Source organism: Homalodisca vitripennis, chromosome 8, assembly GCF_021130785.1.
Source record: "Homalodisca vitripennis isolate AUS2020 chromosome 8, UT_GWSS_2.1, whole genome shotgun sequence".
Lineage (NCBI taxonomy): Eukaryota > Metazoa > Arthropoda > Insecta > Hemiptera > Cicadellidae > Homalodisca > Homalodisca vitripennis.
In genome coordinates this window covers 11,588,531-11,614,721 of record NC_060214.1, presented here as the reverse complement: position 1 = coordinate 11,614,721, position 26,191 = coordinate 11,588,531, and the positions used below count along the sequence as shown (strand labels likewise).

At 31.3% G+C, this 26,191-nt stretch overlaps 3 protein-coding genes across 5 annotated transcripts in view; 2 read left to right on the top strand and 1 right to left on the bottom strand.

Moving 5' to 3' along the window:
• Positions 1-10,237, bottom strand: part of LOC124367291 (differentially expressed in FDCP 6 homolog) — a 33,662-nt gene extending 23,425 nt beyond the window's left edge. Inside the window, 3 exon segments of the mRNA XM_046824009.1 lie at positions 2,012-2,221; positions 2,688-2,807; positions 9,830-10,237. Coding sequence (XP_046679965.1) covers positions 2,012-2,221; positions 2,688-2,807; positions 9,830-9,922 — 423 coding nt within the window. The 5' untranslated portion in view covers positions 9,923-10,237.
• A 2,509-nt stretch (positions 10,238-12,746) lies between these two features.
• LOC124367289 lies at positions 12,747-18,805 on the top strand. The gene is made up of 3 exons (XM_046824006.1): positions 12,747-13,035; positions 18,273-18,379; positions 18,677-18,805. The coding sequence occupies exons 1-3, from the start codon at positions 12,858-12,860 to the stop codon at positions 18,788-18,790; spliced, it is 399 nt and encodes a 132-aa protein (XP_046679962.1). The 5' UTR covers positions 12,747-12,857; the 3' UTR covers positions 18,791-18,805.
• Positions 18,806-18,910: 105 nt separating this feature from the next.
• The window catches only part of LOC124367287 (tetratricopeptide repeat protein 21B-like), a 69,086-nt gene continuing 61,805 nt past the window's right edge, over positions 18,911-26,191 (top strand). For all 3 annotated transcript variants that reach the window (XM_046824003.1, XM_046824004.1, XM_046824002.1), the window contains exon 1: positions 18,911-19,141. In XM_046824003.1, coding sequence (XP_046679959.1) covers positions 18,911-19,141 — 231 coding nt within the window. The remainder of the gene's footprint in view (positions 19,142-26,191) is intronic.

Below are 26,191 nucleotides of genomic sequence, written 5' to 3'. Positions count from 1 at the left end.
ATTACCACCTAAACCTCCTCGCCACTGAGGCTGAACAGTACTTCTGATGTCTTCCTCTTAAATGGAACTACAATATGAACTGGTTCAGAAGAACTGTTCATATTGTGAAACTTCAATATCAAATGTTTCTAAAGTACCGACTATTACGCAAAAATAAGTATACATTTTTAATTAATCTTTCTTTTCGCTATTCTATTTTCCCAAAATGCTTAAAAAATTCAGCATACCACTTTTTAAAAAGGGTAATACATCCAATATAGATATTTATCGAACAATATGTATAGTTTCAGTGTCTTCCAAAATAAAGGAGACATGTGTTAAAAACGAAGTTTTAAAATGTTTGGATAAACATAATACTTTAAGTAATAGTCAGTTTGGATTCCGCCCTGGTCGATCCACAACAGAAGCTTTGAATGAAGTTGTAACTAGTATTTTAAGTAGTTTTGAGAAATGTGAGTATGCTAATATGACTTGTGGAGCTAAGCAAGGCCTTTGATAGTATTTCATATCACACTCTTCTCATAAAGGTGAAATTTTATGGTATTATCGATGAACCATTGCACTTTTGAAACTTATCTTTGTGGCAGAATGCACAGAGTCTCAGTTGCTGGTACAGAGTCCACATTTCGAGAGGTCCTTACTGGGGTTCCACAGGGATCTGTTCTGGGTCCACTTTTGTTTATTATATATATTAACGACCTGCCTTTCAATGCTCCATGTAAGACCACTCTTTATGCCGATGACACTTCATTTATAATTATTGGTGAATTACTTAATTAGGTAAAAACAAATAGTGATTAGTGATGAGATAATGGAGGTTGCTTATTCTTGGTTTAATTGTAACAATCTAGAAGTCAATACTGATAAAGCAGGATCAATTTGCTCTACACTGAAAAAGTTGAACATAAAGGAAAATGGTTCTAAACCAGTTAAGTTGCTTGGAGTGGTTTTTGACCAGAAGCTTTCTTGAGAGGCTCACACCAACACATAAATTTCAAAAATGTCTAGGGCCTGTTTTCTATTTAGAAAATTATAAATCTTGTGTTGGTAGAGATATGATGCTTATCCCCTACTTTAGTGAGTTTTACTCTCACTTGCTATATGCTGCAGTGCTCTGGGGAAATAGTAAGGGTGCTAGCCAGGTTTTTCACATTGCAAAGAAAGGCAGTGACAATTTTGGCCAATTTAGCTTATCAGGATGATTGTAAGCAATGTTTTATTAATTTTAATATAATGACAGTTCCTTTCATTTTTATATTTCAAAATTTAATAGATGTTAAGAAAAACCAAAATGAATTTGTTTTTTTAATGAGGGCCATGACTACTCAAAGGGTACAGGATATTATTATACCTTCTTCCAGGCTACAGAAGACTATAGCTAGTCATAGACATTTGCAAATTAAGTGTTTAACAAACTACCACAAGAGTTCAGAAGTTTAGGACTTCAACCATATGCATGTAAATTGTCATGTTGGTTTATAAGTAGGGCCTTTTATTCACTTGAGACATTTTTTAAAACTAATATTAATCTACCTTAGAATAGGTGGATATGTGGCAGTTTCTAACTCTCTGAGGATGGCTTTTTCTGTTTGGGCTGACCTGAGTCTATTACTAGTATTCTTTCCATGAATTATATAAGCACTTCAATGTGTCTGGATGGTACAGGCCTTTGGGCAGTGTGGACTTTACCTTAAGTCTTACACTTGATCGTGTTTAGGCTAATTACATTATTATGTTTTTTAAATTAACATAATGTATAGTATGTCAGTTTTGTATAGTGTAATGTATTACACATTTTATTTCTTGATGTTGTCTATAGCAATGTAAAATTGACAAATGACAACTCGTTAAGAATAATTACTCACTTTTCGGAATTTCATACTGCGAACCTACCCACTTTCTGTACTCATAACTTTAAATGACATTGTAAAAAAACACAATTCTCACTCATTCTTTATTGATTTAATGATTAATTAATAAGGAACATTGGAATTTTAATTTTCCTGCTTACCTGATATCCGTCTTGACACTTGGGGTCAGGTACGAGGTCTCCCAACAGACAGAACACCCTGAACAGCTGGTACACGCAGGAGTCCGAGAGAAGAGCGTTATCTCGTCGCAGATAAGTCTTCTTGCAGATGAGCCAGCAGACTTCATCTATCTTCGACTCGTATTCTCTCAGAGCTTGCAATGAAAGAGAATCTGGCAGTGACGAGAACACCTAAACGGAAATTGGGCATTAGAGACCTATATTTTTATTGAGTATTTAGAGCCAAGTATGCACTTGTTATACAGAAAAATAATGTAGACACGTACTGTAACTTGTATAGACAAGAAGAAAATGTCTATTTTTACACTGTATGATATAAATAATATGTAAACATAAGCCGTTCAAATAAAAGCGAAAACTTTGTTCTACAATGGTGATTAATACTAACAAACCATAGCAGGTAATGACAAATATATAGAATAATCTGTCCTCATCTAGTGAGAGAAATAACTGCTTGAAATAATTCCGACATCCATCGATAGATTACGTAGGAATACTGTCAACACAACAACGTGGCATTCACGTAAACCTGTGAGGAGCGGTAAGTTTGAGGACTGAGACTGTCATGTGAAACCACGACAATCTATTTACAAACCTTTATCTGCAACTGGATTGTCATATTAGCGTTAGGTCTTACCTCCTTCAAAAGATAATACTTGTAGTGATGAAAGTTAAGGCTAGAAGTGCTTCGGTAATGCTCCAGCCCTTTCTCCACACCGTAGAGATCCAGTAGAGTACCAATGTTGGCTGTAAGCACCTAAAATACAGAAATATATACTGTAGACAACTATTAATAAAGCTGGAACTTACTCACAGCAAACTGTCAAAATTGAAGAATTTTTAGGCTACTGGGCTATTAGACAATATACAGTCTACTATGCCATCGCTAACGCTCTAGCATAGTTAGGAGTTCCAAATGGATTCTGAGTATGAAATAAGCCTCTATCGCAGAATTCAACATGATCTGAAATGGCAACGAAGACTTCAGATTTATTATGTTGGCCAATTGTAATACAATTTTTCATGGACAAATTTAGTTTTAAAATGTATTATATATATATTTATAATTTGTAACAAAAAATATTTAATAGCCTACACAAAGAAACACTACTCTAATAGTAGTATATTGTTTAAGTGTAAACATGGAAAATTACAATTTCCACGAAAGGGAAACAAGAAATTAACTTATAAGTACTTGTTTACTGAAGTGGTGATGAAAATAATTTTATTTTATTTACATATAAAGGGTGTTCACAAAAGGGTGTCACAAAGTTTCTGTGGGCAATAGTATTCATCGTTTCAAACAAATGTTGTCACATAAACATAGGCCGAGAAACATCTTGTTTAGCCGCTGCCGCCATTTTGTATAAAAAAAAATTATTATCTCAAAATAAAGTTAAACTAATGAAACCAAATTTGGCACATGATAACAATGTATTACTGTTAGAGTAGTGTTTCCTTGTGTAGGCTATCCTAATAATATTATAAATGAGAAAGTGCTTTTGTTTGTTTTGCTTTCACATGTAAACTATTTGTATAATAGATTGTACTGAAATTTTACATGGACATTCTTACGGTTCCTAAGATGAATATAGCTTACTTTTTTTCAAAAATCCCTTCGGGCTACGCCCCACTGGTCGTTAGGTTAGCTGCAAATCCCATCTTGGTCTCAAAAGTTGTGAAATATTAATTAAAAGAGCCTGTCAAATGTAATAAACTGCGGAAACATTGTTTCATGATAGCACAATGATATGTTTAATTAATCTAACCACTGCTTTCAATTTGTTTACTAATATAGTGTGTAAATTAAAATGTTAAAAAACATAAGGTCATAATTTGACTCTGAATGATCCCTTTGAAGCAGTTGGCAAGATGAAATGCTAGATGAAAGTTCGCTGGACTGTGCTTTCGAATTAATGCACCAATTTCAGTTCTAAATGTTCCAAAATATTAAAAATATATTTCAGTCTATACAGAAACAAACGCGTAAATAGTATCCTTCTCAATGTACTTTTAACTGAACATTAAGCATTAGATATAAAAATCAAAGTTACTTTCTAACATTTACTATAAATTAAAGACAGTTATATAAAACCCATTTTAGTTGTCTTTTGAAAGAACTAGGCTTCTCTGATTTGTGATATATATATATATATATATATATATATATATATATATATATTTTCTTAATAGGGTAACAAGGCAAAATTAGCTATGGAAAAAAATTACTAAGACCGGAGTTAATTACATAATATACACTTTTTAACAAATTTTATTGATCGTGGCAAGAAGGCAAAGATTGGCATCGGAAATATAATTCTCTCGAACCATAACTGCTCATACAGACGAAAACCCACGAAATTGCATGCGAAGCCGCAAGTTAATTAAATTTTCACAATTGAAATGGTAGCTATTAATTACATTTGATTAATCCACCATTTTCACCTTTTCTTTTTTACATGAACTATAAGAAATCACATCTAAAATATATCATATGTGAAATGTACAAATGCTAACACCAATTAACAGTATCTTCCAATATTTACCACAAATAAAAATATTGTAGTATTTATATTTATAACAGATTATTTTGTAATACTGATATTTATGATCAAATGTTTTCCGGCCTATTACAGAAGTGCAGCCAGAGTCTGCTCGATACATTAAGCTAATAAGTTAGACAGAGTAATCTTGCGAAGATTATGAATCTCTAAACTGAAGTTCTTGAACCAATATTATGAGAGTTTTAGAAGGTAAGTAAAATGAAAATTAAGTATCAAAACACTATTATTGACTTTGCTGTGCCACATCTTATCTCATCCAACCTGAAGGGAAGTTGAAGTGCTCATGTCATCTGAACTTGATTTTTTATATACTATCTCGAGAAATGTTTCCTTTTATCTGTATCAGTAAGGAAAAAGGGTAGAGTACGATAAGCGGACCAAGTTTTTATATCGATATTGACAAACGATATAACTATCGATATAAACAACTGATATTGATTTTGAATGATAATTAAATTGTAAAATACTTCTTCATATAATAAACAAACGTATTATATTTTATAGACAATAACAGACAGTTGAAAGCTCGTGGAGAACTGTGAAACGAAGTTTAAAAAGTGGTATATCATCCGACCTGCTTGCAGATCATCTCTGTGAGTATTTGTACAGAAAAGAGAATATAGTTTTCTAGAAAGGATGCTTTCAATAACTTCTTTAAAGTGGTTAATCATTCCTACCCAGGAGAAAACATACAAATAGTTAGCACATTTTGTATTTTCTGTTATACAGTTTTGTTTTACTGTTATCATTTCATTATTATTTATGACTTTTTCCTATTTCCAGTTCTAGATAGCTTGTCTGATTGTTATAGCTCCTTTATTATTTATGAGATTTTCACTATGTGTATTATATTAATTATTTGCATTTCAAATATGATTGTTATTATGAATATGTAAATTTTGATATGATTGATAGACTCGTATTCTATATATGAATATTAAGTATCAATAATATTATACTAATTGTTATAAAAACCGGGTCTGCTTATTGTACTCTACCTAGGATAAATTTACACTGTTATTCATCTATTATAATATGTACCCATTAGACTTCTTATTACGCACAGAGCTGTTTACTAATGATACTACGTGGACTCTGAACATTTTTATCACTATGCAATGCTAACAATGGTTTTCTGACACTTAATTTTTACTAAAATATGAAAGAAGTTGAAGCAGACCCAGTGATTGTTCAGAATTTCCAATATATAAAATAATTTTGAAATAAAAAGAATTAATTTAATAAATACACAATCTCATAATTTTTACAATATACCATAAAAAATTATGACAGGAAATAAGTAAATTTTACAGATCTATTTAAATTTTCTTTACTAAGTAGCAGTGTATAATACATTTATTATCTTTAAATGCTATTTTGTTTAGTTTGTGACTGCAATTCTGTAACGGGGCCACCCAAAACAACGTTTCTCTAATTATTCAGTTTTTTTTTTTCATCATTGCCTGTTACTTTTATATCCTCTCAGGCATAAGCCCATTTACATTTTGTAGCTTTTGGAAGAAAATCTTGCTCTTTACGCAATATTAAGATGTACTTTTAAAAAACATTATGCACATTTATACCATTAGTAAATAATCTAGTGTTATACAGACATTTTCAATACTTTTTATTTGATTTATAAATGGAACGTATACAAATATAATAGGCTTATTAAAATCTCCTTAATTTTTGTATGATAAAATTCATGTTATTTTGTGTTTTTGTTTCAATGGAAGATATCAATTAGATTTATGACCAATTCGATATTCAATTGGGATTAGACCATAATAAGTGGACCCCGGTTTTTAGATCTAATCTATGCAAATAATATTGCATTACTAATTTCACCACACATCAATATAATCAATCAATACTGTTTTAACAGCGTTGAGTACGATAAGTGGACCCAGTTTTCAGATCTATATCTATACAAACAATATTGCACAATTAATTACACCCATCAATATAATCAATCAATTTTTTTTTTTTTTTTACTGTTTAACAGCATAAGCGGACCCGGTTTTTATATCGCTTATTACAATCATCAATACATACTGTATATTGAAATAACAGAACTATCAATGCGATATCAACATATATAAAATACTGAACTAAACTCACATTGTTTCAAATTATTAATAGAAATAGTTTTTTTAAACAATTCTGTAAACACGTCATAAGTAATATAGGGTACTATAACCATTAATCAAACGATACAAGTAAGACATGTGATTAGAAAAATTACATTTTAAATAATAAAGAATAATGTAACAACAAAACAAAACATCTTCAAACCGATAAGAAGACACAGGAGTAAATCATTCTTATAGTTTTATTTTGTATAGTAATTTAGTTTCTAGAGTTAACTATGATTACTTATAGAACAAATTGTGAGTAGAATATGAAATAATGCGTGTACAGTTGGCTGCAGATGATTTAGGTTATTGTTCAAAATTAATTACTATTGGTTGATTATATCGATGGGTTATAATAAGTAAGTATTGCTTGGATATTATCAATTTTTAATAAAACACGAATCCGCTTATCATACTATACCCTGGTTTAACTAATTGGGTAGGGTACGATAAGCGGACCCGGTTTTTTATATCGAAATTGGCAAACGGATATTACTTAATCATAACCACGATATAATCAATCGATACTGATTTAAATTGTTTTGAAAAAATAACTTAAATAATCTATATCAATACAGCTGTAAACACTTTCAAATAAATACACGTAAGGTAATAAAAAAAATTTCAATTTTACATATAAGTAAACATTTGATTCATTAAAAATGGCAAGTCAATTTTAGAAAACTACACCGACATTGCTTTGAAATATGATAAGACATGTTTTACGTGGGCTTCAACATGTTGGACTCGTACAGAAAAATCCATTATGTGAAATTTGGTGGGAAAGAAACAACTTTAACTGTGAGTAAGAGCAAATAGGTCGTCTTCAGTTTTCCTAATTTTGCTTATAATAATTTGTTTCATCACTGTAAATATTAAATCCATATTTTAATTTAAAACTATAGATACTTTTATATCGATTGATAATAGTCTAGGATTTGTGATAGCGAATATTAGGTATCGATGATTACATTCTTCGATATAAAAAAACCGGGTCCGCTTATCGTTACCCTACCCAACTAATTTGAAAACAATTAGGCTAAACTTCAATAACTATCTTTACCATCGCAAAAACGCATCTTAAGTTTTGTAAACATAATATTTGATATGTTTATCAATACACCCCACGCCTCAACGGAAAAGAAACCAAAGGCTACATCGGAGCGAAGATCTGGAATTTACTACCAGAAGCCCTCAAGAGGATACGACCGACAGCGGTTTAGAAAGATCTGTGAGCCTGGCTGCAAGACAACCCATTCTACTCCGTCACTGAGTGTTCTTTGAATGGAGACCCACAGAACAACCCTTAGTGTACAACTTTTTGATTCTTGTTGTCTTTGTATACGAAATGTATTATTATGTAAATTGACGCAACTACTGACCTTAAAGATCATGTAAATAAAATAAAGAGTTTTGTGACTCCATCTGAATAAAATAGATAGAAATAGTACTACTGCAAGATGATAAACGTGTGTTTTATTGGTTTCTCTATAAGACATAATTAACCCTTTGAACCCCAGACCCAAAATATTGATGGTGGAAAAAAAAAATCAACCCCCACCAGTACCAAAAAAAAAAACGTCCATTACCAAATGACCTAAGAACACTACCGAGAATCCCCGGAGCAGAAACAGCTGTTTTGCATACTGTTTGTAAAAAATTAATACTTTTGCTATTTTTTTTATGCTTATTGTTCTTGTATTACACACCAAAATGTCCAGAATGAAATTGTATACACAGAAAAAGATTTGTCTGAAGTATACAAAAATGTTTTAAACAGCATTAAAATAATTTAAAATAAAAATATATGTATATAGATTTTTAGGCAAAAAAAATTGATTTTTAAGATTTTTTAATTAAAAAAATAAGAAATATTTTTACCCATGGGCACCTACATTTTATTTTTCTAAATTTAGTTTTGTGTATGTACAAAAAAAAAATTATATTGATATCTCTAAAAATAAACTTTTTTTTGAATTTTTATATAAAAGTATGCGGACTTGTAAAAACCTCTAGGGCGTACAACACAAAAAATCACTGATATTACCTAAATAATTAAATTAGTAAATAAATAAATAAAAAAAATTAGTATTTTAATATAAAATACATATAAATATGTATTAATACTCATAAAATAAGTATTTTACGATTTCAAATAAATTATGTATTAAACGGCATATACCATGGCGAGATATTACGTCGCCGGGGGATTCTCGCAAACTTCATTGGCGACGATAACATCGTCGCCGCGTGGGATCTTCGCATTATCTTCTCGGCGACGGATATTTCGTCGCCTGGGGTTCAAAGGGTTTTTAAATAGTATTGTTATATTACCTATGCTAGTTGTTAGTTTGATGGTTATGGTTTCTTTATAAAATTTATTGAGGTAACAGTAATGTCAATGTATCATTAAATTATTTGCTGTAATTTGAAATCATATGACTATATGTATTATAAAATAAATTTTTTGATATGTTGATCTATCAAATGATATAGTTCTGTTATTTCAATACATGATAATATCGATGATTATATCTACGCCAATATAATAACCAACCAGGTCCGCTATCGTACTCTGCCATTCAATTATTTTAGTGGCCCTGCTACAGAACAGCGCTTAGTTTTCTAAAAGTCGTGTCATTTTTATTAAAAAAAAACTTTAAATCAAATATTATGTTTGCAATCTGAAAATGTGTTTGAAGCTGATACAGGTGATTGGTGTTAACTGTTCAAATTAATTACTAAGAATCGGTTGATAAAAATATCAATGGTTGTATTCCCAAAGTATTGTTTGTTTATATGGATATATAACTGGCTCCGCTTATCATATTCTGTCCATTTAGGATAAAAAAAAACACATTTCTGGAACCACACAACTTAAAAAAAAGTAACAATCTAAATATAAAAGTGAGGTTTTGAAAATAGCCTAGCCTATGTAGAAATTACAAAAATACTGACTCATAGTAAATAAGCAGAATACTACTAGAACCTGTGTGTCACCAGTTAAAGCTAACTCAATGACTTTGCAAAATCTGAGTTTTAATCTTCAGCAAAGGATTGAACTATGTAGAGACACTTACCTTTAGCTTTGACTTCATTACAATTCCATTATTGCTAAGTGCATTAAAAGCATGCCAAATGCTGTTGGTAGTATTATTTAACAAGGTTGACATTGTCTATTATTTGTTAGGAAATGTTACCTCATAACTAAACACTGACAGATGGCCTTCTTCCCCACCAACTACAAAACCAAATACATGTTACCTTATAAGTCCACAATTTTGTTTGACTCTTTTTCACATGGAAATCTGCTTATAAGAATGTGGGTTTCCAGTAAATAATTAACAAATAAAAAAGTGCCTATAGTAATGTCTACCGTATCAAATTAATTAAAATTAACATCAACTAGGTTACTATTGTGTCCCAACACCTCATCCAGACCTAATCGGTCTCAAACAAAAGACAACTTGTCTTTGTATTAAAATCACCAGTTAGTCATTCATTTTGTGAATCATCAGCTGTTTTTGACAGAAGGTGACACATTAACAGCTGTTCAAACGTCATCTAAGATTTATTTAAGCTATTTTAATGTCAGTGGTGTTTGTATTAAAAGTACTAATCGTAGTATAAAATAAGTAAGTGCTGTCTCATCTCGTATGTCTAAGAAACAGATTATAGCATGATGTCTGATTGATTAAAAAAGAAACAACTGTATTGTTTATATTCTATTATTAGTATTAAGATCTATTAATAGCTTATCCATTTAATTAGAATAGCTTATTTGCTGTTTACGTATTTCCCCATATTGATCGTCTATTATCTCAGAAATCCGTTTATCATCATATAACTTTTGGTTTTTATAATATGAAAACTAATGTATTTATTTTTTTCTCTGATAATTTACATAACTTCTTTCTTGAAGACTTTTGGAACAACTGGAATTTTTTTATTCAATTCCATTCAATTCAATTCAAAAAACTTTATTCAACAAAAACATTTTTTAACATTTTATCATAATATCATTTTAGTCATATTTTTTATAATAGTAAATGTAAAAAATAAATTACATTGGAAGAGTTGTTTTAATAACATTTACGGTACTTTGGGATTATACCGACCACACTAGTATGAAGAACACAAAAATAGAAATTTATAGAAACAAACATGATAGAACGAAAAAACAACTCTTCAATTACAAAATTACAAACTTACAAGCATTTCCAGGTATTGTGATCGTTATTGTTGTCGCTGTTATCTTATCTTTCTCGAGAATCCTGATTACGGCAGACCGCGCGGCATCACGTGATTTGCACGGTACATAATTGCCTTTCCATTACAATTCAATTTATATTTCTGATTAGCCCCTCTAGAATTTGATATTTTACTGATAGGTACTATCTCGAGGGATGTTTTTCTTTCGTCGACATCAGCGCGGGGCAGCACCGAAGGTGCTGTCGAAGCCCGCGCTGATGGCCGGAGGCACTCGCATTTTGGGTGGCGGAATGTGATCAAGAATAAAAACAAGTTTTTAGTGTTTTTTTAATAAAGAGTTTAGTTTGGTAAATGTTTGTTTTTGTTGAATTTTTGTGTTTGGAGAAATGTAGAGGTAAAACACGGAAGTACAACAAAGCGATGCACCAGCTGAACGGGCGGCGAGACTCTGCAATCACGTTATCTACTAGACGCTCGACTTTGACCTCTGTCTGAGGATGGGGAGGGGTTTGCGATAAGACAATTCCTGTTTTATATATTGACGAAATATTGTTCTACGCTAATCTAGTAATCAGTAGAAACGAAATGTGAAATAACGATTCATGTCTGGGTGTGGTCGGTATAATCCCAAAGTACCACATTTACTACTATTTTATAACTTCTTTGTGTTAGTGAATAATTATAGCAGAACGTACCTATAAATAATATTATTTACGTTTTAAAAATTTTAGTCACAAAATTTGTTATGCGAATGAAAAACTGCTGTATGATGTAGTGTGATATCCCAGAGCCTACTACTGTAAATAACTGTCTAGCTATAGTACATGTAGTTAATACATTCACGGCGGCTCTATACTGAGTGAAACCAGCTCTCTTAATTCTTCATCTGCGGCATAAGGCATCTGCCGCAACCAATGTGTTAAATGGTGAACATTATTATTATTATTATTATTATTATTTTAATTTAAATAAAATAAACATAGTCTATAAGTCCGATCGAAACAAAGAAGACGATAATGAAAAACAATTAAAATTCATAACAAATATTAATAATAAATAAAATTAAAGTAAATTAAAATGTACTTGAAACTGAAAATGTTTATAATAAAAATTCCTGCACTACCCTCTGTAATCATTCTCACACACCAGTAATACTGGACAGGTTGACTCAAGGATGGCTGGGATGGAGCCCGGTGCTTCTCATTTTATATATCTCTTGAATTAACATTATTTATGTCAATGATAAAATGAGGGGGTTTAGAGTTTGTGGTTATATATTACTGTAATCATGGGTAGTCCATAAACGTATCAGTACCATATTAAAAACTAATGTTTCAACGCTGCTTAATTTCTATTTAGTTTGTAATATATTTATATTACGCCTATTCATGGATATAGAAAAAAATGTAACTCTAGTTTGCGGTTATATACTACTGTAATCATGGGTACCGTAGTCCATAAACGTATCAGTACCATATTCAAAACTAATGTTTCAACGCTGCTTAATTTCGATTTAGTTTGTAATATATTTATATTACGCCTATTCATGGATATAGAAAAAACGTCTTATATATGCACTACACATTTTATAAATAAATATCAATTTCTTGTACAATTGATTGATATGCAATATATTCTTCATATTTATTTTGACATTACAGACTATATAACTTTTTTAACTTTTGAAATTCGTGCGGGTACTGTTGCTTGCATATGTTGGTAGCTTAGTTTTATGATCATATGTTTTTCTATTTTGGGTTTGGCCATCCGGTCAGTTTAGTGATTCGCTTTTGCGATTTGTTTATTTACCAAACGGAGTTACCTACTGGTTGAGGTGAGAACATCTGAGGCTTTCAATTGGTTGTTAGGTTGCCATCGTGATAGTTCGTACTGAGGATGAGTTTTTTGAAGAAGCTAGTGTTGTCTTCTCAATTCCGGGTATTACATTCTGTAACACAAGCTAAAGACATCTCCAAATTTTCGACCTACATGTCTCTCAAAGCCAAATACGGGAAGTTAATTAACGATCATGTCACAAATGCTTTTTATTTACCAATAGGAGAAGATGGATCTGGTAAGTTTACTGTTAATATTTGCGTGATATTGTAATACTAAACTTGTAAACAACAGCATAAAACACCTATAATAAAATTGTCTTAATACAAAATAATTTGTTTGAACTGTAGATAGACTACTACCAATCTGGTGGATCGACACCTAGTACACGAGACCGGCCTATCCTTAGTTTTCTCTTTTACTAGCCGGCGACTCATTATAAATTTCTCTAGATTAGACTTTAGATTTGTTGTGTAAGTTTTGTGAGTTGTGTTATCTCTGCTTCTAGACTCTGATGAATTTCACCATCAAATGTGACCTTACCCTCGATATATGTGTTCCCAATGAATTAAACTGTCAAAAATAAGAATTAAAATTTTCGGGCTAGGGTAGGATAAGCGACCCGGTTTTTTATATTGAAGAATGTAATCATCGATACCTAATATTCGCATCACAAATCCTAGACTATCAATTGATATTTAAAAGTATCTATAGTCCTCAATAACAATCATATGTTTTAAATTAAAATATGAATTTAATATTTACAGTGATCAAACAAATTATATTATATCCAAAATTAGGAAAACTGAAGACAACCATATTTGCTCCTCTCACAGTTACAGTTGTTTCTTTCCCACAAATTTCACATAATGGGGTTTTTTTGGTACGAGTCCAACATGTTGAAGCCACGAAAAAAAAACATGTCTTATCATCTTTTCAAAGCAAAATGCCGTGTAATTTTTTAAAAATTGACTGCCATTTTTAATAATCAACTGTTACTTATGTAACATTGAAATTTATTACCCTATGTATATTATTTGAAAGTGTTTACAACTGTTGATATAGAGTACCGTATTGTTAATTGTTCAAAATGATTAATCAGTATCAATTTACTATATCGATGGTTATGATTAAGTAGTATTGTTTGCCGATTTTGGTATAAAAAAAAACCGGGTCTGCTTATCATACCCTACCCAAATTTTCGATAAACATCATCACTTAAGTTGAGCAACTTATACCGGTTAAGTTAAAGTAATTATTGCAAGTGATAGCAACAGCCTCAAAATTGCGAGATGCGAATACAGTGATTCCAAGTACCATATTGCTAAATTTCATTCATATTTCACAGATTGAGTTTCGAATCTTTTTTCGAACTTTGGTGCAAAGTAATCACAAGGTGCAAAGGTAGCCCCGGTTTACGGAATTATTGTAAACGATAATGAACAGTTATAGGAACTAATTACATGGTTATGATTAAGTAGTATGGGGTTTGCATCAATTTCGTACATAAAACAAAGAAAACTTTATCATACCCTAAAATTTTTGACATACAATACTTATTTAAAGACAAATTAGTGTACCGGTAAGTTAAAGTAAATAATTGCAAGTTAAATACAGCCTCAAATTGCGAGATGCGAATACTATGATTCCAAGTTACCATATTGAAGGAAATTTTCTTTTATATTAAGCCTGTATGAATAAAAACAAAGATCTAAAATAATTACAGTACTGATATTATTATTGAGCAACAATGAATTTAATTGTTAAAATTGAACATTTATGTTATTGTTACTTGTCTTCTGTAGACATTGACACAAAAAGTCAAATTTGGGATGACTTCAACAATATTTTTTCTGTTTGTAAGTGAAACAATATTTGACAGTGACCTATCATTAAAACTTTGCTCATTGTCAATTTAACATTAGAACTCTCAATACTAATACGGTATTATAGATTTTTATAGAGTGTTTTATATTTATTAATGGACAAACACGTTTACCTCTTGTCATATTTGTGATTTTGCGCTAAAATTGCTCAACCACTAGTCAGAAAGGAGATGTTTTTGTATGAATGCTAAACAATGTTGATAATTCATATTCAAAATTTGCATACTTTCTCAAGTACATAAATAAATATATATAATAGTAAATGTACGGTAATTTGGGATTAATCCGACCACATCACATAAGAACACAAAAATAGAAATTTATAGAAACAACATTAGGTCGGATTAACGGGACTCTTCAATTACAAAATTACAAACTTACAAGTATTTCCAGGTATTGTGAAGGAATTGTTGTCGCTGTTCATCTTATCTTTCTCGAGCCTGATTACGGAATAAAGCTAAGTGATTTGCACGGTAAAATCATTGCCTTTCCATTACAATTCAATTATTAAATTTCTGATTACCCCTCATAGAATTTGATATTTAAAAAATTGAACTATCTCGAGGGATGTTATTGTTACTTTTCTATGACATCAGACGCCAGCACACAAAAAAGGTGCAAATTTGGGATTGAGGCCGAGGCAATCGCATTTTTTCTGTGGCGGAATGTGATCAAGAATAAAAACATTTTGACAGTGTTTTTTTTAATAAAAGTTTAGTTTGGTAAATGTTTTGTTTGTCAATTTACTATGTTTGGAGAATATGAGTAAATATGGGCATATTATACATTTTTACAAAGCGATGTTTTACATTTATATTATTGGATGATAAGTTTCCTGCATATTTGTGATTTAGCGCTCGACTTTGCAACCACCAGTTTTAGTCTGAGGATGGGGAGGTGTTTGCGATAAGAGTGTTAATATTTTGTTAACTTGACGAAATATTCAACTTTGCTAATCTAGTAATCAGTAGAAACGAAACATTTGAAATAACGATACATATAATAATCCCAAAGTACCAAATTACCTTTGTATGAAGCATGTACATTTTAATTATAGTTTAGAAACACTAAGACAAACTTTCTTAAATGCAAAATGGTAAATATTTAGACTTTAAAGTTATAATAATAGGCACTTGGAAATTTAAATTATTTAACACTAAATGGTACAACACACTTAATAATAATTTAAAATAATCTGTAGATTGCCAATTATTTAGGTAAAGTATACTACACTATTAAGTTTGTTGTTGCTGTTAATGATTTCTCGTTTAATGTACCATGCTCCTCAGTATTATATGCAGATGACACCACACTCTTGAATTTCAGTGAAAATTATGAGAATCTTATTATGGAAGAAAACTATGCGGTAAAATCGGCTATGGAATGGTTTGAGACAAACTACTTAGTAGTAAATGATCAAAAGACTGAGAAAATACTGTTCACTTTAAATAGGAATTATGAAGTTAGTAAACCTGTAAAACTATTAAGGGTATACCTTAACAGCAGATTGAGTTGGGAACATCATATAGATCAATTGTGTAAAAAATTATCTAGAGTAGTCTATCTCTTGAGTAAATTGAGACATTGTATAACTATGGATATGCTTCTAGCCTCCTATTATGCATTTTTCCATTCACACTTAAGTTATGGTATAACTCTATGGGGGAACAGTAGTAGTGCAGTAAGAGTATTTAAATGGCAAAAAAATGCATTACGTGTTATGAAAAATGTTTCAAAAAGAGAGACTTGTGTTCCAATTTTTAAGGAATTAAAAGTAATGACTATTCCTAATATGTATATATTCTACTGCCTTATAAGTGTAAAGGCACAACTTGAAACATTTACAACTAGGCAGGATATTCATGATTATCCTACTAGAACAAAACATTTGTTACAACTCTTACCAGTTAAATTAACCAAAACAAAATGCAGTCATCTTTTTATGAAAATTAAATTGTTCAATAAGTTACCATTAGATGCTAGATCTGTATCTTTAGTCAAATTTAAAACAGTTTTGAAGTGCTGGTTAAAATTTAATATATTTTATTGTGTTGATGAATTCTTAAATTGCGATACCACAACAATAATTTTTTAAATTTTGTCTCTCAATGTATTTATTTATTCAGTAATTTATTATTTATTTAGTTTTAATATTGTTGAGTTTTAAAATTTTATCCATGTTAAATGTGTTAATAGTTATTTATTATTGTTAATTTATATAGATCTGTTGGTTGTTTGGTTATTGTTGTTATTAATTATATAGATCTATATATTTGCTGGTAGGCTGGATTGAGTAGGTAGAATCTGAGTAGTTTGTTTTAGTTTTAGTTTAGTGTTTTAGTTTAGAATATTTTAGTAACTTGACGAAGTCTATTGCACTATTGAATGTGTTTAAAGACCAATAAAGATCTTGAATCTTAAAGATCTTGAATCTTGAAGTTATATTTATTCTTGTTCAGGGGTAGATTTCAATATAGTGTCCCTAAATAGTAAATTTCATTAATCTGTAGTTCATTAGACTATCAAACTTTTTCAATCAATATATTATAGTACTTTGTTATTAAATAAAACACATTTTTAATAACAAACAAAGGATTATTTCAGTTTATAGATATTGGTTGTAAAACATTGTTTAAGTTGCTTAGTACACATGTTTTATTGTTATTTAGGCAAATCATTGTAGAATGTAGTAAAAAATACATTGAAGATGATGACAAATTATGCTGCAAACCTCAAAATTTGACTAAGTGATACTGTAAAGAAAATACTGTGTGGTAAAAATTTAAATTGTCAAAAACTGAAATTTATAAAATTTGAAATTTAAATTATTTGCACATGAAGAGAGAAAAAAAAAATGCTGGCTCAGACATGCATTGACCACATTCAGCAATACACCTAATTGTAGACACTTAAATGTAAACAAAAGTTTGCAAGTTACAGTATGTTTTATATAATAGGCTGGTTTGAATGAACAGTAACATAAGGAAACTATTGGTTAATTAAAAAAAACCCCTCGCCAAACAAACGAGACTACTCCAAATTCACTCATTCAGCAATATACCTCATTGCAGACACTTAAACCTAAACAAATGTTTGTAAGTTACAGTCTGTTGTATATAATAGGTTAGATTGAATCAACAGTAATGTAATGAATGCTATATTATGAAAACACTCACCAAACAAACAAGGCTACACATATAACAAGGCTACACATATAACAAGGCTACACATATAACAAGGCTACACATATAACAAGGCTACACATATAACAAGGATACACATAAACAAGACTACACATATTATAACAAGACTACACATATAACAAGGCTACACATATAACAAGGCTACACATATAACAAGGCTACACATATAACAAGGCTACACATATAACAAGACTGCACATATAACAAGGCTACACATATAACAAGGCTACACATATAACAAGACTACACATATAACAAGGCTACACATATAACAAGGCCACGCCACATTCACTCATTTATGTTTTTATGTAATTTACCTGTATTTATGATTTGCCATTTTGTGTGACTTCTGAATTAGGTAAAATGATGTTCTGGTTTGTTTCTAGACATGGGAATGGTACTGTACGAACAACAGAAGGGAATACTGAACTTGCATCATACTGAGGTTCCGGAACACCTTAGAGGAAAAAGTGTCGGACACGATTTGGCCAAGGTAAATCCATGTAACATTCATAAGATTGTACAGTCGATCAATTTTACCCTTACAATACAATATGCTTTGTAATGAATATTAAAATTTCATTAGATTTTGGTAGAAGTCATCCTTTTTTATGTGTCTAAATAAAAATATGATATGTGCTTAGGTATTCTCCAACTGTTAACCATCGAAAGATCTTTTTTAATAATTTTATTTGTATCATAGCCTACTAACAAAGATCCCAATTCTGATTATATTTTTTAACTTAAAACATCTGTTGAAATAAGTCTAATTGACTGGTTTTGTTTGTAGGAAGTGTTTGAATACTGTTCAGCCAGAAACCTGAAAGTCCTACTTACATGCGAGTTCCTCCAGAAATTCTATGAAGAGAATCCTCAGTACAAGGACTTGGTGGTGAAGCGTTAAAATTATACCTATATACAAAATACCCTAATATAACCTGAGAAATTACAGACTGTTTTATATTTTTTAGCTAAACTAACGTAATCTTATCTTTATATACTACATTGCTTAGGAAGTGCCGTGATGGAAGGTGACTGGATTGAGTACTATTGTCGCGAAGGACAGTATACGCGGGTGGTGGAAGTGGCTCGAAAGTGTGGGGGGGATGTGAAGTGGAAGTACTATGAAGGTTTGGGGTTAGTGTTGGGGGGTAAGTTAACGGAAGGGATCAGCTGCCTTGAGCCGTTGTTGACTCACGGAGAGTATGGACTGGCAGCTGCACATCTCAGCCTCATCGCTCATCAGTCCTGTCAGGTGAGTGTCAGTGATTCTAGGCAGTAGGTTATGTTAGATTTAGGTTATTGTATCTGTTTGAGTAGGCTTCAATTTTTGGTGATGAATACTCCAAAAAGGTTGCTTGTTTTGTAGAACAAAAGTGACGGCCTTTCCTATGGAAACATCAACTTGTTCCTAAAACTTCTTCTAATGATCACTTGAACTAGATGTATTGTTATCTGAGTCAGTTAATTATCCAGCCTGTGATCATTAATGCTGACTTTATAGCCTTCTCAAGAAGAGTCAAATTAAATATTTTCCTGATGATGAATGAATTTTTGGAAACAAATAAATGTATAATGTAACTCTGACTGCCTAAAGAGGTAAAAATGTAACGTACCAATATTTTTACACTTGTGTTGTAAACTTCTCATGGTATATTTTTGTTTAATCTCACTAATTCAAGGCTTGGTATTTATGACATTTGAAAAATGCTGTTTTACGTTTGTTTCTGATCAATTTGGATTCAACTAGTAGTGTGTTTGGATTAGCCTAGGATGTTTTTAGGTATGTGACCTTTAAAAGGTCAGAAATTATTGACACCATTATTATCATCATCGAGTTGTCAACAGTACAATCACTTGAGTGCCCAATATGATTTCATTTAGTTTTTAGGAAATGTACCGAGATGTGTTTTGTATATTATTTTCTACAACACTCAAAATAGCCATATTGTAACAAACTTGTAAACATAACTTAAATAGGTATAAAATGTTATAGGTTATATTAGAAAATTTATAATTTTTAAATCCATAGAGTGGCAGGGACTAATATGCCTGGCTTAACATCACTTTATTTTCAAATGCAACTATGAAATATGTGTATGTCTAGAAATTATAAATAGGGGTAATTCTAAGCAATATATGGGTCAACCTCGATTTCTCTCATATTACAATATAATGTTTCAATAGTCAATTAGAAAAGGAAATGACTAGAATTTCTTGCCGGAAAGCAGTTATAGGGAGCAGGCAACTCATATTACAATATAATGTTCCAATAGTCAATTAGAAAAGGAAATGACTAGAATTTCTTGCTGGAAAGCAGTTATAGGGAGCAGGCAACCGCGAGAATTACCTATTAGTGATCAGGGGCACTGACGTGATCTGGGTTTCAAATTTGGAACTACTCGAGTTAATTTTTTTTTATAAAAGAGCAAGCAGCGCGAAGCGCTGCGCAGCGGGCAAGCATCGTGCGTGATCTTCGTACATACTGAATTGATTCAGGCCAAAGGAATGACACATATTCCTTTACCAGATTTTTACGGAGATTCTGTATTGGGCGGATTATATTGGTTTACTTTGCTTTCCAGCATGTAATTATGTGTTTAAAATTGTTTTACGTACATTACCTACATTATATTGTAATATGTAATAACAATTTATCAGAAATTTTTAATAAAAAAAAATGATTACGCACGATGCCTGCCCGCTGCGCAGCGCTTCGCGCTGCTTGCTCTTTTAGAAAAAAAATTCACTCGAGTAGTTCCAAATTTGAAGCCCAGATCACGTCAGTGCCCCTGATCACTAATAGGTAACTCTAAGCAATATATGACCGTCTGGCGGTTGCCTGCTCCCTATAACTGCTTTCCGGCAAGAAATTCTAGTCATTTCCTTTTCTAATTGACTATTGGAACATTATATTGTAATATTAGAAAAATCGAGGTTGACCCATATATTGCTTAGAATTACCTAAATAGGAAAATAGGCACTTGTTTCATGTAACAAAGGACACTGCATAGTCCGAACAGCTGATGGAAACAACGTAAATTGACATCTGATTTGAGACCACAATAAACAAAAGACAACTAAAAGAAAAGAAAAACTCATGAACTTTCGATCGGTGTAACGTATTGTGGTTGGTAATACTTAACACTGGTAAAATTAATTGTACTGGAATGTGTCTCTCATCACAGTTTGTGTTGATTCCACTTAGAAAATGGTTGAGTCGGTACAAAATGTGCTGATTGATGCCTGGACATAAGTCAATCGGTCTCTGATGTTTTAAACTGTAGATCCCCTATTCAAACTTTTTTAAGTGTATTTATAAATGCTATTTTTTAAGTACATACAATTCTAGTTTACAAACTTATCAAAGGCACGAATTTGTGTGGTTTGGTTAGATCCATTCAAATTGATTATCCGTTTCAGAAAATGTGCAAACGAAACACTACCACCCACCCACATGTTTGCTACACATTTTTATCAAAGTGTTGTTGTTTGGTCTGGGAGTCAGAAATTTTGCTGATTAACTACAGTTGTCCAAGGCTAAAGTTTTCATATAAACAAATTACAATACCCAAAATTATAAATATCTTTCTAATAATTTTGTAATCTAATCTTGTAAGGGACATTTATAGAACATATATAAAAGTGTTATCAGTATCAAGATTGGCTGGGATCATTTAAGAATTAGAGCTCCATTAAATGTTACTACATTCAGCCATACACAGTACATATTAAAAGAATATTACTTCACGATGTTTGTTTGGAATCAGTTAAATGTACAATGACTATCATCTCCAGTTCTGGACCTGGATGACCAGTTCTCTGACAACAAGGGATGATTCCACCAGTTCAGAGCTTATCTTCTTCTATACTAAATGCTCAATACATTACACAACAACTGCTATCTTGAAACATTAGAGGGTATTGAAAAAGTTAAGAAGAAAAGTTGTTCAGGACGCGTAAATTTTAAAACACTTAAATTTTGCTACAACGTTTTATAGCTGGGATGTAATTTATTACCTCTGAAGCTTCAAATGGTTGATATTTTGAATACTTAAAAGATGTTTAAAAATGTGTAAAAATTTAAAATATTTGGAATTGAAATAATTTTTTAACAAGATGTTTAGTAACGTCAGAATGTTTGTAACATAAAGTGACAAATTTCTTTTGTAGTCACTCAGTGTATTTTAAAATTACCTCTCAAAACTAAATGTATTTGAAGAAATTTGAGAAAATGTAATTTAAATGGTTGAAAGTTTCTGAGCTAGTTATTGTAATGTAAAGTGTGCACGCAAAGTCATCACTAAGTAGGTCTGGCTGGAACTCAGATTACAAGAATTTCAATTCTATTTTGGATGAGGAAAAAATTAAACTGATTTATATAAAAATATAATATAATTTAGTAATCAAACACTCAGTTACAATTATTCTGCTCAGATAATTTCTATGGACTGTTATAAAATTACAGTATGTCAGTTATATATAGGTAGGTTATTATAATGAACATTGTTATAGAAATCTCGTTTTGTTTGAACTTTTCTTTATTGTTCTCATTTAAAAAGGCGTTACTGTTGTAGTTGACATTGACGGCTTTCATAAATTGCTCAATTGCTTCTATTGACTTTCAATAGATAACACAACCTATTCTTGTCAAGGTCATACATCAATTGTGATCTTATAATTTATAATGTTACGTACATATTGTTTTAAAACTATAATGCACCACCACTTTTTATGTTAAGAAAGAGTGTGTCTCTATAGAAAGAAAGTAAATGTACAGCTTTTTTTATTTGAAAATCAAATGATTCATGAGAGAATCCTTCAAACCATGCATCAATTGTAAATCTTGCTATCATCAAAAATCACAAGAATAAGAAGCAAGAAACGGATACATGATGAAAGTGAACCGCTGTTTGATTAGAGCTTTCTCTTCAAATTGTTGATAGGTGGGGTCAAGTCATAAACCAGTTGCTGGTTCTGGTGTGTTCTGAATCCTAAATGGTTGAGAGTCCCTCGGGTACAATCTGGCACTGCTTCCGGTATTGGTATTCCTTTTGAGCTAGTCTCACCTTTACTAGAAATATCCAATTTTCCCAGAGCAAGAAAACTCCAGATTGTCATATGCTAAAAAAGAGGGTTAGTAACTCTTTTAACTTCTTTGCCCGCCCAACCAAAGTTCGGTCCAATGTGTGGGAATAAATGTTTAAGCTAGAAATATTTGTTTCCCTGCCCAAAGGTTGTAGATAAAATTGAAATCCTTGAATCATTGTTAATTCAATTCAAAACAGCTTTATCCACATGTCATATATACACATATACACAAGAATAGTGTCAGGATTTAATTCATACAGGTGTATCCTGTATCCTTACTAAATTAGAAAAAAACAAGAATACATAACAGAAAATACGAGATATATCAACAGGAAATAGAAAAAGTTTAAAATACAATTATTACAACAATCCAATTATTACAATTGTTAAAAGGTTACAATTAAAACAGTTAACATTAAAATTAAAACAGTTAAAATTAAAATTAAAACAATCAAAATTAAAAATAAAACAGTCACAATTTAAACAGTTACAAGTAAAACAGCTTTTTGCATAAAACTATTAACTATGGAGAACTCCACCTAAAGAATCATCACAGGAATTCATTAAAGATATATTTTGTTGATGAACATTTTTTAAAATTATATTTTAAATTTATTGAATGTAGCCTTTGACTTAATTTCAATAGGAAGATTGTTGTAACATTTTGGTCCAATGTACATTTGGTTTCTTTTTAAAATGTTGTAAGGTATGGGGGCTTATTACTTCATTATTACGATTTTGTGAAATGGTTGTGATTATCTTTCTCCTATCAATTCCAGTTCCTGAAGTTTGCTTTTAATTGACAAAATAGTTTCAAAAATATACATCCCATAAACTGTCATAATATTTTCTTCTTTAAAGTTTACCTTAATGGATGTTCTATCATTAAGATTAAAAATGATTCTAATAGCCTTTTTCTGCATTTTTAGAATATAATTTAGATTATTTACAGCAGTGCACCGTAAAGTGAGATTGCAAAAGACATTATTGAGTGAATTTATGAAAAATAAATAACCTTTAATGTTTCTTTTTCACACAGGTTTCTCAGTCTAATTAATACCCATAAACCTGATGAAATTTTGGAAAGTAATTTTTCTACATGAATGTTACAATTAAGAGTTTTGTCTCTTTCTAAACCCAAAAATGTATTACTATCCTTATTTTCAATCATTTTAGTACAATTTGTTGTTTTTGATTTCTTTTAATAATTTGAATTGTGAAAAGCAGTGTCCAGTATGAAGTGCATGTTTCGCCATGGCCGATCTTTCCTCTTGTTGATATTTCAGACATACAAAAACAACAAATTCCTCGATGCTTACGAAACTATTTTTATGCAGAAGAACCAAAATTATTTAGTAAATAATGAGCCTGGACCTCTACAAAATTCACCGTTACTGCCTTTAATCTAATTAAATATTAATTTTTACATATACAGTAGACATACTTCCTGGCCTTTAAAATCTTATCTCTTTGTATTTTTCAAGACATATGTTTTTATTTATTAGTCTAAACCTTGTTTGTATTATTACTTTACTTTCATTTCAGTTATGTGGGTCTGACGATGTGTTCTTTGAGCACGAAAGGCCTCACAAAATAAAAAATTTTCATTTATTGGAGTGTTTGATCATATATTAAGCACTTTTTGATCTTTTTATTTTCGTACAATGTACATTTCAAATTCTAGGTAATAGTACCTGAAGATGAATTCCTAGAATTTGAAATGTACATTGTACGGAAATAAAAAAGATCAAAAAGTGTTAAAAAGGTTTATTATTGTTTATATATTTATCAAACACTTTTTGAGGCTACATCTCTAATATTCAAGACCTTTAAAATTATGTGTAAAATGACTTTATGATTAAATTTTAAAAAGGTGAAGAATCATTGATTGTAAAAAGGAGCCTTTAGATTTATTATTGATTACCGGACAGGGCCTGTTTTAAAATCGTGTTGTTGTCCGTCCATTTGTCTGTCTGCAATTAGTTTTGATAGGAAGTTCTAGAGACTTTAAACTTGATACATAGGTTCCTCTTGGTGGAAGGAAGAATACAGTTGATTTTGGGGTCAAAAGGTCAAAGTTCAGTTCCTATGTCTGTCTGTCTGTCTGTCTGTGCAATAACTTTTGATAAAAAAGTTCTAGAGAAACTTTGTGTGTGTAGGTTTCTCTTGATGAAAGAAAAACTATGATTTTGGGATTAAAAGGTCAAATATCAGTCCGTCCATCTGTCTTGTCTGTAAATGCAAAAACTTTTGACAAAGGTCCTAGAGACTTGAAAGTTTGTGTGTTGGCTTGGTCCAAGAAAAATCTATTGATTTTTGGGTCAAAATGTAAAAGGGCAGTTTGGTTTTTGGCTGTGCAATAAATTTTGTTACGTTCTGTCTGAAGGTCCTTTGATACTACATTTTACCAGTTTTATTTTAAACCAAACTATTAAAAAATGAGATGTCCTAGGACTTTTGGATAACCCTGAGTAAGTGAAGTTTTTAGTACATTAATTCTTATAATTACCATTTAAATTCACGGGGTTAACATAATTACACACGGTTAAACCGAGATTTGTTTACACAAACACAATGCTTTCTGTAGATTAGGGAGGATTATTATATTGTTTTTATCAGTCTCTCAAGATAAAATTTATAGCTATGTTTACTAATATTCTGTATTAACTCAAAGATTTTTATAATCTTTATAAACCTACAGTAACATTGAATTCTGCATAATCAAGCTTCCTCTGAACTTCTCTTTAATGTAACAATATTTATATATTTTAACATGTTAATTCAAGATCATTATCCTCAGCAAAGCCCAAATTTTCAAAGAATTTAGTTGTGTGATTCGATGTAGCGAGGACTGGAAAACTTTTTTCGTTCTCTCAGGACAAGAAGCTTAGAAATTGCACCTAGTTCTATAAGGACCTTTGCGTTGCCTCCAGAGTGGCAGGATATTCTGGTTGGGGTAAGATTGGGGGTAGGGTCCGCCTCCTGTCGAGATCCATGAGGAAGAATTTAGGGCACTAATCTCAAGTTGTGTCCCCTCGGATGAAGGGGGAAGCTAGCTCTGAACTAGGCTCTACAGTCAAAGCAAGCAGAGGGTGGCACACCCTTATGTCTAGTCTACCAAGAATCTTTGACTCTTAGGGAACGAACCCCACCAACTCCCCCCCCCCCCCGCCCCCCCCCCCCCCCCCCCCCCCGCCCCCCCCCCCCCCCCCCC